Below are 12,860 nucleotides of genomic sequence, written 5' to 3'. Positions count from 1 at the left end.
TAATCATGGCACTACCAGATCTGACAGCCGACAGGTTTTGTCACTACACAGTGACAGAGATGATAAAAGGAGGTGTTATTCTGGGTTTAATTCCAATAAGAAGCAAAAATACTAGAAAAAGTAACTCATAAAAGCGCTATTGTCCAGTGAATAGTTACCTGCAGTTGATACATAAGGATAAGTAGGGTTGATTTCTGAAACAACAAAAGACTTCACAAAGCAAAATCAAATAAATAAGAGCACGTTAAAGGCCATCTGAGTTAATCTTGCCAAGGAAACAGAGGAAAATATAAAGGTTCTTTGAGGTGCAAGATTGAGATACTGAGCACTATGTACTTTGCCATGGCAGAACTTGGAGCTATTGCCTTTGTCTCAAAGTGAAAGAATTACTGAGCTGGAAGAAGTCTTTGACACAGTTTGTGATGAGTACTGCAGGCCTGTGGACATCCTGAGTGCTTGGAGGTCCAAATTTTGTGTGGTATTCACATTGAACTTCCAACATGCTTATATTATTTGTCACATAGTGTTTTATATTGTACTGAAATAATCAGTGTTATACTTCTAGACTTCTTCTTGTCACCTGCTGACTGCCAAAAACCCTTGCTCTTTTTTCCCAGAGCACAACTGCTCTGATTCTCAGTGTCTTTTGCAACACATAAAATGTGCAAAGGAATCATCCCAAGCATCTCACAAACTTGCTGCTGCTCAGTTTTATGCAAGACTGTGGTAATAGAGGTCCCCAGGTGAGACTGACAGATGTCACAGTGTTTCACCTGCCTGCTCTTCTGCCCCTCTCTGACTTGGACACATTTAGGAGAGAGGAATTTACAAAGGTGGTTGCAGTGCTGTTGTTCTGGTTTGCTCTCTCCTCATAAGTCATCATGGTTTCTTGAGATTTTGAGCTTGCTGGTGTGATTGCTAGAGGGTTTCCTTGGTGTTTTGGTGTAAGGCTGTTCCTGGGGACTCTCTTCAGACTCTAAAGCCTGTTTTGTGGTCATGGTGACTGAGGGACAGGTTTCAAAGGGAACCTGGTGTCCTTCCTCTCACATGCACTTGGTCAGAAGAAGGTGGGCAAAGTCAGGCAGATGATGAAGTCCCACAAAAGGACTTGGCCTCAGAAACAGAAAACAGGGACACAGAAAACAAGGAAAGAGAATATACTTTGTGCTGCTATGGTCTCTGGAAGTTCAGAGGGCTCAAATTCCCCTCATCCACAGGAAAGGATCCCTTCCATACTGCACTTCTGGTAACACTAACACATGGAGCTGAAGGCGGAGGGGGTCTATTAATCTGTGATGGTGGAGCTCTTGTCCAAAATACATGCCATATCCAAGTGACTTCTGACTTTTGTAGCTGACTTGAGCAGCATTCAAGGCTTTAGAAGTCTTGAATAACAGTAAAAGAAGGGATGGAAAGAGAATGGAGATGCAACATGGATCTGGCAGAGGTAGAATGTGCAGAACCAGCTTAATCTTGGCTCTGATCAGTGATTTCTCAACTCTAACCTGTTCAAGGTGTACATTTCTGAAAACTGGCTCCATTATTTCTGAGATGACATGGGAGCAGTGCCTGCTTGCAGGAATAAGTATGTGATAGTAAGAGGCATTCAGTGTCATTTGTGAGCCACCTGAATCTTCCCATATATTGTGGGTGAGCAAACTAAATTTCTAGGTACGTATCTGAAAGCTAAAATCTAGATGGACTCAAAAGCCCTGCACTGAATACAATGGGACATAGGAATTCCTGATGAAAGGACTATGGAGTGACAGAAATGGGCAGAGAAATATTAGGAGTCCACAAAGGCAGGGACTGACAAGGAGAAGTACTTAAAACTGGGGAAGTTGATGCTAGAGGGGCTGTACATTAGAGAAGCAAAAAGAAGTTACGCATATGGGACTGGAAATGGAGAGAGCTGCTTATGAGCAAAAACACAGCTCTCGTCTGGTGTAGCAAAACAAAGCTTAGTGAAGATGACAGTGTTATCCAAACACCAGGAGACTTTACTGTTATAAAAAACATTGTGCAAGAACAAGTATTTCTACACTGGACATAAACTCAGTCAACAGTGGAGAAGATAAAATACCAGAGAAATGAGATCCTGAAAAAAAATCCTCCAGCATCCACACTCCTAGTTTAAAAGAGGAGTCTCAGGGATTATATGCCACAGTCCTCAGGAAGGGCTCAGACCCACAGTGAATGCTCCACCAAGCTCCAGGGAACATTGCCAGCCTCATTAGGCTATTGCAGATGTTCACAGAGCCATGTCCAGAGATTTCTCTAGAAGGGAGGAAATGAGAACTTAAGAGCAGAAAAGGAGGAAGATGACATGTCTGGAGGAAATCCCACGAACAGCCTGACCCATCCACTGCCACTCCACTGCCTACTCCCTCCCTGATGCTGTCCAGAAACTGAATCCCACATTTCAAGTGCCATATGCCTTCTCAGTGTCTATGCTAGTCACTCCCAGTCTTCTTATCTCCATCCATCAATTTGCTAATCTCTTCCAGGAAGGCTGATAAACCACTCTTCCCACTCCTGCCCTTGGGTTTCTGCTCTCATCCATCACACACCCAGAAACACAACATCCTTTCCTATATGGACCTTTTATCCTCACCACGTGCACACAAGCACACATCATTCCTTTGAGTCATTATCTCACTCCTCCAGCAAAGTTTTCTAATGATGTCACAGTCCCAAGTTAGCCACAGCTTTGAAGGTCATTTCCCAAAGATCACAATGTCTCTGAAATAAAAAATCTAGGCTTTTTTTTTTTCTCTCTATTCCTACAAAATTATTTAATATTTTAAAATATTAGTAGTCTAGAAATTAAAGGATTGTCAAAAGATCTCAACCATTCGCCAGTTCTCATCAGGTAACTTCATTCTTTCTCAGGTTAACTTCCCAATTTGCAGCAACCTCTTGAACTTCCCCTTTTGGGATCCTACAAAAGGTCTCAATGTCAGTGGGAAGGTCTGGCACCATCTCTGCTCCTCCCAGCAGTCTGACAGCATCCTCTGATGAAAAATGGAAGTTTTTTTAACTACTGACCATTGCTCTTAAGATCAGGAGCAGACTCTTATCCTCAAATGGCTTCCTTCTGAAGCTGGTCCACATTTTACATGCTTAATGCTGTTCTGGTCCTCATATTCCTGGTCCTCACAGCTCAGAAATGATCCATTTAAATGGAAAAGGTTCAAAGAAGGACAAAGATTATCAAAGGTTTGGGGAAAAAGAAACCAGGACACTGCCACCCCAAAGAGCAATGACTAGGGGGTGTAAGAGAGATGGACAATCTCCATTGCCAGGAGGACAAGCACTTTAGCATCTCTTTGAATAAAATAATGGAGGATATCAATCAATTAGTATCAATTAATATCAATTAACTGGAATCATGTGCAAAATAAAAGGAGATAGGTCATGTTCTAGAAGAACTTGTAAATCCACTGAACTGCACAAGGGTGATAGGAAACAGTTTGGATTTTATTAGAGAGGAATCATGGAGTCAGGAATAGCCCGCTAGATAAAAATCACCAGCAGCCCAAAGAGCATCAGAAGAAAACATCATTAAGTTTACCTTGTTCTTACTCTTCTCTGGACAGCTGTTCTGGACAGTAACCACTCTTGGAGGCAAGGTTCATGATCTGAAACCAGTCACAGGCCTCACAGAAAGTTCCTGGGAAAGAACTGTGAGAATATTGGCAGAATTCACCCACCTTCTTCCAGCATGCAGCTCTCCCTGTCATCTTTCCCAGCGTTTTTGGAACAGTCTTTTCCAACTCAAGGCAGCCATTTCTACCCCAGGTTCACCAGCATGTTTCATAAAATAAGTATTCTATTTGTTAATTTGTTTATTATTACATGTACAATACTTACAGGGTATGTCCTATATCCAGCTGTTATCTTGTGGAATGCTCAGAGTAAAGACATTCATGTGCACGCCACAGTATTGTTGCTGTAGGTAGCAGCAGAAGCCAGAGTATTTGCAGCTCAGATTTGCAAGGTTTTTCAGGCAGAAAGGAAAAATCTCAAAGCATCACAATTACTGTAAACCCAAGAAAGGAAGCAAGATGGGGCAATAATTTTAGGCAAATGTTACAAAGCAAAACTTGTGGAAACTGATGCTACGATTAAAAATCTCTCAAGCTTGGATGGCAAGAGAAGTGTGAGACTAGTGGATAAGCAAGACCTTCAGCAGAGTTGGGTTCTGGCCTCTGTTGAGAGCCAGACCACTTGCCCTGTCCAGGCCTCTTCTCCCATGGTTACAGGCAGCACGTTTTTCCTTTGAATTGCTCTGCATTGGTCTCTCCACTGCAGCACTTGCTGAAGTGATGAGAAGCAGGAATTCTGTGTGAAAAACCTCTGAACCACCTGACCAGGTATTGAATTGGGGTTTTGAAGTCATGCTTTAAACTACAAACCTTGCAGGATATGCCATCAACTTCAGCAACTTCCCCATGACAAAACCAGGACTTTGAGTTGTACTTGAGTTAGCTGAATTACATAAGAATTGTACAATCACAGAAACATTTAAATTGGAAAAGACCTCAAAGATCATCAAGTCCAACCATTAAGCCAGCATTGCCAATTCCACCATTAAAACATGTCCCCAAGGGCCAAATCAACACACCTTTTAAATACCTTCAGGGATGTTCGCTCCACCATGTCCCTGGACAGCCTTTTCCAGTGCTTGACAACCCCTTCAGTGACAATTTTTCTTAGTATCCAACCTGAACCTTCCCTGGGGCAACTTGATGCCATCCCTTTGTCAACTGGTTACCTGGAAGAGACAGATCCCCACCTGTCTACACCCTCCTTTCTGGTCATTAGAGAGAGGTATAAGGTCCTCCCTGAGCCTCCCTAAACACCCCCAGCTCCCTCAGCTGCTCCTCACCTGGAGCAGCTTATGCTCCAGACCCTTCCCCAGCTTCTTGCCCTTCTCTAGACTCACTCAAGCACCCCAGTAGCCCAAAACTGGACACAGGATTCAGTGTAGCTGAGGTGTAGCTTCACCAGTGCCCAGCACAGGACAGTCACTGCCCTGATCCTGCTGGCCCCATCATTGCTGATACATTCAAGATGTCCTTGGCATTCCTGGCCACCTGGGCACACACTGGCTCATGTTCAGCCACTGTTGACCAGCACCCCCAGGGCCTTTCCCACTGGGCAGCTTTCCAGCCACTCTGTCCCAGCCTGGAGCTGCAGGGAGCTCTTGTGAGCCAAGGGCAGGACCCAGCACTTGGCCTGGTTGAGCCTCACACAACGGGCCTCAGCCCATGGATCCAGCCTGTGCAGATCCCTCTGCAGAGCCTTCCTGCCTTCCAGAGGATCAGCACTCCCACCCAGCTTGGTGCCATCTGTGAACTGGCTGAGGCTGCTCTCGATTCCCCTTGTCCAGATCATCAATAGATAAACAGGACTGTGTCCAACACTGACCTCTGGGGGACACCTCTGGTGACCAGACACCAACTAGATGCAGCACCATTCACCACCGCACCCTGGGCTTGGTTTCACACAGTGAACAGTGCAGCCAGTTTTTTCCAGGAGATGCTGTGGGAAATGGTGTCAGAGGCTTTCCTGAAGCCCAAGTAGACACATTCCCAGCCCTTCCTTCACCCAGTACACGGATCACCTTGTCACACAAGGTGGTCAGGTGGGTCAAGCAGGACCTGCCTTTCACAAACCCACGCTGCCTGGGTCTGGTCCCCAGATTTCCTGTGTGTGTCCATGATGGCACTCACGATGATCTGCTCCATGACCTTCCATGGAACTGAGGTCAGGCTGCCAGGCCTGTAATTCTCTTGATCTTTCTTCTGGCCCTGCTAATAGATAAGACATTGTTTCTGCCAACCTCCAGTCAGCTGGAACCTCCCTGGTGAGCCAAGGCTGCTGGTAAATGATGGGAAGAGGTCTGGTGAGCACTTCCACCAGCTCCCTCAGTGCCCTTGGCTGGATCCCATCTGGCCCACAGACCTGTGTGCATCCAAGTGGTGCAGCAGGTCACCATTTCCCTTTGGTCATGGGGCTTCATTCTGCTGCCCATTGCTGTTTTCCAGCTCCCAGGGCTGTGTACCCTGAGAACTGGTGTTACAATTATACACTGAGGCAAAGAAGGCATAAAGCACCTCAGCCTTTCTTACCCTTTTTAGCTATGTTTCCCATCACACCCAATATAGGATGGAGCTTGTCCTTAGCCCTCCTTTTGTGGCTGATGTATTTATAGAAACTGTTTTATATGGCAGTAGCCAGATTAAGTTCTAGTTGTGCTCTGGCCCTTTCAATGTTCTCCCAGAGTAATCCCACAATTACAAGTCCTTCTTATTGTCCCAAGTTGCCCCTTCTTCAGGGTCAGAAACTTCCCTTTCTTCTCTAAGTTCCAGCCCAAGCTCTCTCTTCCAGCTGCTGCTTTGTGCCTTATGATTCACCTCCTGAAGAATATCCAATTCCCCAATTCCTTTGCTCTTCAGGACTGTGTCCCAAGTGACTCTGTTGCTAAGCATATGCTAACCAAGGAAAAAATGGCATTTCAGATCACAGAAATTCAGAGACCCATGTTATCATGAAATATGAGTCTCTAAGTTATCTGACCTTGTCTGCTGGAAACTGGCAGAATCCCCAAAAAATGAGGAGGGGGAGTAGTTTATTTGACATCAAGAAGGCTTATTCTTTCATCTCTTGTGCATACCACCATCTACAGAGTATAAATGTTCATAAGAGGCTGAAAGTTATGAATCAAGTTTGGTATATAATTATTTTTCTTCATCTGTTATCTTGAAGTATCCAACTGCCTTTTCTGAGTCTTTCCATTCAGCACCTTCAGGAGACTACCCTGAGTACAAAGGAAATGTGACTTAAAGGCCAGACAGGAGAAAAAAAAGTAAGTAAGCTATTTTTTATGCTTTTCCGTGATGTCTCAGAGTATTATCTGAAGCCAAGGACCTCAGGGAAAGATGTCCCAGACAGAGGCACCATGGAGGAGGGGGGAACTGTCTGACTCATACTCCTTGCTAGGCATCTAAAGCACTAAAGAAATCTACATACTAAACCTGAATAATTTCCAGAGATGCTGCAGTGGTTCTGCCCTCCAAGATTTAGGAAACCCAATCACAGTTACAGTCCAACAGTCAAGTCCAAATGCTGCTAAAAGAGTTTATTAAAGACCATACTAACAGTTCTCATAACAATGGCACGTACAGTGATTCAAAATCATGACAAATAGCGTGGAGTTTTGAAGAGCATTATTATAACACACCATGGACAAGAACAAAGCAGATGTACTGTCTCAGAACTCTACAAGCAGGCCCATGAAATACAGGAGTCACATCATACAGCTACACAAGTGTCAGAGAAAATAGAAAGGAAAAAAAAAAAGTCATTCAATATGCAGTCCTTGAATTTATTGACAGTATTACAGTACTTTATGGGCAAGGACTGGCTTGTTCCAGCTGCACTTTCCAGAGCACAAGGGCAGCTGGAAAAGCAAAAATATCCCCAATAAAAACCCTCCAACAAACATGCCTCAGGTGCAATCACCACTCCAGACCTTCCTGCTTACGAATTTTCAGTCAGAAATTCTGACCTCCCTGCAACTACTTTGCTCAGGACAGTGTTTTGTTTTTTAAGAAAACAAAAGCAGGATGCTTCTTTAAGACAGTGCAAAAATATTTCAATGGTATCATAAGATTAATAACAATCAGCATGGATCAACCACAGCACGGCCAACAGCATCTCCAAGATCAGAAGCAAATGGACGTGCTGTCCCTTGACCAGCACTCCAGACTGAGGGCTCGCAGAGGGGAGGTGTGTTCCTCTCTCCCAAGCAAGCCACCATCTCTGGGTTCATAGTGAGGAATGGTCTTAGCTACTCCAGGGTAATAAAATGCTACAGAAAGCCTGCAATATTAAATTATCCAATCCTCTGTCAAACACTAACAAAAGAATATTGAAGTGGAAAAAGCACATAGCAGCCATGTGATTTGTAATGGCTCTAACTCTACAATTCTAACGCTGATCCCTTCCCGACCGTGTCGGTCACGGCAGCCCGAGCGTGCCTTACGGAGCTGAGCAGCTTACAGCACCCCCACGGCCATCAGGGACTCACAGCAGCACGTGGGGATTTGTATTCTCCGAGACACACCAGCTAATTACAGCTGCAGCTTGCTCCTGGTGCGCTGCCTTTGCAGCTTTTGGCTACGAGATCTCAGGCCCCACCCCGGGCTTGTGGCCCTGGTCTCGCCTGCGCTCACAGCAGCACACCCATGGACATACATTCATTCGGTGTGCATCCTCAGAGCCATCTGCAACCTCTTCTTTGAGGTGTCTGTTTATCATGTTGGCATAATCTGTGTCAGAAGATCCCCAGGCAGCTCCACAGTACGTGAATTCAATGAGAGATAACTGTGCTTTGTCAAACCCCCCCAAATCATCTCCTCCCAATTTCCACACAGTTGTGTTTGCATCGTAGTGTGATTACGCAGAACCTTTTTAATGCCTGCCAAATTCAGAGGATAAAATCACAGTGCTGCATATCAACAAAACCCAGCAATTCCAGCCTCCAATATAAAATAATTTATATACACAAAGCAGAATTTACATGTTAAATAAGAAGAGATTGTCTCATTCTCTACGGTGTCTTACCCAGCTACTAAAAAATAAATAATTCACATCAGATTGATGGATTTGTTTCCTATACAGCACAGGTGCGCTATCGGAGCTGACAAAGACAACATGAAAAAAACCCTTTTGCAATTAATAAAAGAATTGTTGAACACTTGCACATATTGGCACAAGGCAGAAGAGGAAAGGGAACATTACACAGCTCAGCTCAGGTGCCTTCCTCTGTGGAGCGGGACTCAGATTTCAGCTTCACAAATTCCTTGGCAACTTCATCATTGGTTCTCTGAGAGAGAATCCTCAGGATTGTGAGTCCAGTCTCATCCATGTGAATCCTACGCCCAAGGGGGCACCAGCAAGCACAGCTTCCTTTGTCTGCTATGTCTCTGAGCTGCATCACTGCTATCCCCAGAACCCGGTCCTCCCGGGCAAAGCAGTAATCCTTCACACAGACTTGGAGCTCATAGGCATCGGGGCCATCTTCATTCCCCAGGATGCTGAAAAAGACATACAAGTTCACTTACAGTGTCTGGACTGCAAAAACAAAGGTGCCAGCACCTGACTGGAGGGTTCTGATAAGTCACAGAAAACTCCTTTCTACAGAAAACCCTGGTCAGAAAGAGAGAAGTAAAATCTGCAGCATGTGGGCATTTTTGCCAATTTATAGCAGCTAAAGAAAACCTGGTTACTGAAGAAATGAAAACAAGCAACCCCTTTCAAGCTGCATTTGCAACTTGTGTGTATTTGTGTGTGTGTTAAACTGTGAAATGAGAGGAGGGGGAAACATTAAAGCCATGCTAATAGATTTTCAACTCATGACTTTAAACATTTCTGCTTCTGCTAAGTGTGGCTTCATTTCAGAATTACTATTTTAATTAGATGAAGTCTTTGTTAAAGATTCAGGACCTTCCATTAATGTGAAAGCTAATAAAAATAAATCCCCAACCCTTCTGATGTTTCTAAAATTAAGAGAATAAAAGGAACAAAATCTATTCACTGAGAGGAAGCCTGCCTTTCCTCAGACAATAGAACAATTATATGAACACTCCCTTCTCCCTGAGACATTTACAGCCTTCTGCTGGTCAGTTCTCCTCATCTCATTTTTATATGTACAGCTGAGAGTGCCCAAGCCTGCAGCTCCCTCTGTTAAGCCTCCCAAGAAGGAATATATCCTTGTAATAATGAAAGAAAATGAAATAAGAAGAGATCAATACTCGATGCAGAGAAACACAGCAATTTTAGCAGTGCAACTTGGTATCAGTTGCAAGGGCTGTATCCTTGGAAACGAGTTCCGAAAGCATGTCCCACAGGTCAAATCGGGATAAAAACACACATTAAGATTAAGAAATAAATAAAAATGAACTTTTAGCCTCAACTCTTCCAATAAAAAATACGAAGTTCATTAAAATGACAGAGCACAGTAAAATGTGCTCATAGGACACACAGAGCATTTCAGAAGGTAGCCAAAGGACACTGCTGGTAGAGAGCAAACCTCTGCATCCCACCTGCAGCAAAAGCTACCATAATCCAGCTTTTCTGCCCAGACACCAGAGACAGTACCAAGCTACTGGTTCATGTACGCTTCTTGGCTCTGAGCAGGCTGTCTGGGGACTCTGGAAAACCCTATCTGTCCCCCTGCATCTGCATTTGCCATGCCAGATCCTCAGGATATTTTTCACACTTACAAATGAAAGGTTTCATTGTACTTTGGAGCCCAGTTGTTGCTCTTTGACTTGGTTGTGAACTTCCTCTTCTTGTCACTCTGGTGGGGCCCAATCATGGTGATTTCAACAAATGGACGGAACATGCCAGATGTCTGCCACTTCAGGTCGTTGGCTGCCACAACTGGAAAAGAGAGTCACAACCTGGTTTACAGCAAATACTCATTTGTACTCATTGCTCTGGACGTCCTTCAGTTCTGCCCTGCTTTCAATTTCTTGTTTCTAACTCAAAACATCACAGTATCACAGCACACATGGGCAGGACCACTTTGTAATGCAGGAATATGCTTTTTTATCTAGTTTAAGTTCTGTGAAGGGAGTTTAAAGTTTGGGACAGTATGTAACTTCTGCCATGATTGTCTAGAAATAAGCCCAAGAAAAGCCATTTTTGCTGCTCTGGGCAGGCTGCCCTGACAATTCCATGCTGATATGACCATTGTGTGTCGGGTAAGAAAAAAAAGGGGCATTTTGGAGGCCAATGTTAAAGTCTCTGTTGAAAAGGAAAGTGGGACTGCAGGTAAGACAAACAAAACCCATGAGCTGCAGGTGGTACCAGGATCCACAACTATTAGCTTTTAATTCTCATTCTATCTCAGGTCACTCCAGGGAACAGACTGAAGCAAAGGAAATAGCTCTGAAAATCAGCTTTTGCACTTCAGTGTAAAAGAAGAGAGGCCTGAAGAACTGTTCATATAAATCTTCAGAGGAAATTGAAGTAGTTAAGTATGCTGTATTCAAGCAAAGGAGATGGAGGAAAAGGAAGCCTGGAATGAATCACGGCTTTGGTTATTTCCAGAGAGACTGTTCAGGAGCCAGGGTGGCCTTCAGGATGGGGGAGAGAAGCATCTGAACTCTCACTGGCTCTGTAATCTCTGGGTGTACACTGAGCAGTTTCACAAGATCAGCCTGCCCTGTTCTCTGCAGAACAGACTAAACTGTGGCGCCTGGTGAGAGCCATCATCTGATTTTTGTTTACTTGCATACATCGCTGCCAATAAACAACTGGGCTGTGCACTGCCATGTCCCTGGCTGGACAAGCTCATTTGCTGTTTCTCTGCATGTCCCTGATGTGAAACAGAGAAAACAATTCTGGCCTGAGATCCCATGAGCTAACACAGAAATACCCTGACTGCCAGCTGGAGATTTGCCCTGGCGAGCCTGAGCAGCAGCACGTGCTTTGCCATACCTTTCACCGTGACCTTGTGCTCCCCAGTTCCTGGGTGGGTGTACAGGTCGATCTGGATGGACACTTCTCCCACAGGATCATCCACACCGGAGCCTGTTGGAAGAAAATGGACACACCCCCATGCACACACGGATTACTGGTCTTTGGCACAAGTCTTTATGGTCTCAGGAAGACAATGTGGTGTTTTCACAGCACACCTCTCAGAGCCAGATTTTCAGTCACAGCAATGCAAGATAACATCAGGCTCACATGCCCAACACACATAAACACCAACACTTCTTCCACTCCACCAAAGATTGCATCCTATTGAGAACACCAGTGAAGATTTTTGAAGAATTTGAAATGTCTAATACTCAACAGCAGACCTTCACAAGGAGCAAGGATTTTTTTAGAGGTTCCTGCCAAGCTACTGTGTATACATGCAGGCATTCCAGTGCTGGGCATTGGCATTCCTGTCTGCTCAGGGAAGAAGGGAGGACAAAAAAACTCAAGAACAAACGAAAAAGGAGGAGAGGACATCACACAACAGAGGAAATGTAGGGAAAAAAAAAAAATATATATATATATATATATATAGGTATTAGTGATATGCACAGAGCCACAGTGCAGTCTCACCCTCCAAGAACCTTTCTGCATGTTGTACATCACCTAAAAGTTGTCATCCTGACTGTTTATCTGGTTCCCTTTGGAGGATGATGACAATCCCATTTTTGTTGTGCACCAAAAATGATGAGAGAGAAGCATTCACAATTTGCATTCTTATTTCCCTTTATCAATTAACAAGGTGCAGCTTCAGAAGGAAAAGATACCATGCTCGTAAAAGAGGGAGATCTCATGAACCTTACAATTAATATATTATGATTTTTTTCAACTTTTCAACTTTTAATCATAATTATCATCATCATGTAATATGTGGAAATGACATTTTTCTGGGTAATAAAATTAAGATGTCATGTAAATTACAGAAAACGACTACTTTGCAAAATGAAAATCAAGTTTCGATAAGAGAGTGAGATTGATTTGACTTTCTCTTTGATAACTGCCTGACCTCAGTTTGACAATTAGCAATGCTGTTGTAATTGAGATACCTAGAGGGTAATTGAATTCCTATAAATAGCAGTTATTTTGTCAAATTTGAGGTTAAGATACATTACTAAGTGAAAAACTGGTCTGTTTGAAATTCTAGATAAGGAGATTGAAGGATATCATTACACAAGCATTTTGATGAGACTGATCTAACTTGTCAACTTTCACAAGAATGGTCTGCAGGCAGCAAAAACACTAATTTAAAAACCAAGAGGTTAAATGCCAACCTGTGCAATTCTCTGAGGAAAATTACATGC

The 12,860-nt window shown here is 43.8% G+C and overlaps 1 protein-coding gene across 11 annotated transcripts in view; it reads right to left on the bottom strand.

Annotated features, from left to right (window-relative positions):
• Positions 1-7,126: 7,126 nt before the first annotated feature.
• Positions 7,127-12,860, bottom strand: part of UNC13B (unc-13 homolog B) — a 207,168-nt gene continuing 201,434 nt past the window's right edge. For all 11 annotated transcript variants that reach the window (XM_015653377.3, XM_033520414.1, XM_015653378.3 and 8 more), the window contains 3 exons: positions 11,518-11,610; positions 10,296-10,455; positions 7,127-9,107 (listed from right to left, as the gene is read on the bottom strand). In XM_015653377.3, the coding sequence (XP_015508863.1) occupies positions 8,822-9,107; positions 10,296-10,455; positions 11,518-11,610 (539 nt within the window). In that variant the 3' untranslated portion in view covers positions 7,127-8,821. The remainder of the gene's footprint in view (positions 9,108-10,295; positions 10,456-11,517; positions 11,611-12,860) is intronic.

This window comes from Parus major, chromosome Z (genome assembly GCF_001522545.3).
Source record: "Parus major isolate Abel chromosome Z, Parus_major1.1, whole genome shotgun sequence".
NCBI lineage: Eukaryota > Metazoa > Chordata > Aves > Passeriformes > Paridae > Parus > Parus major.
This window is presented reverse-complemented; position numbering and strand designations above follow the sequence as displayed.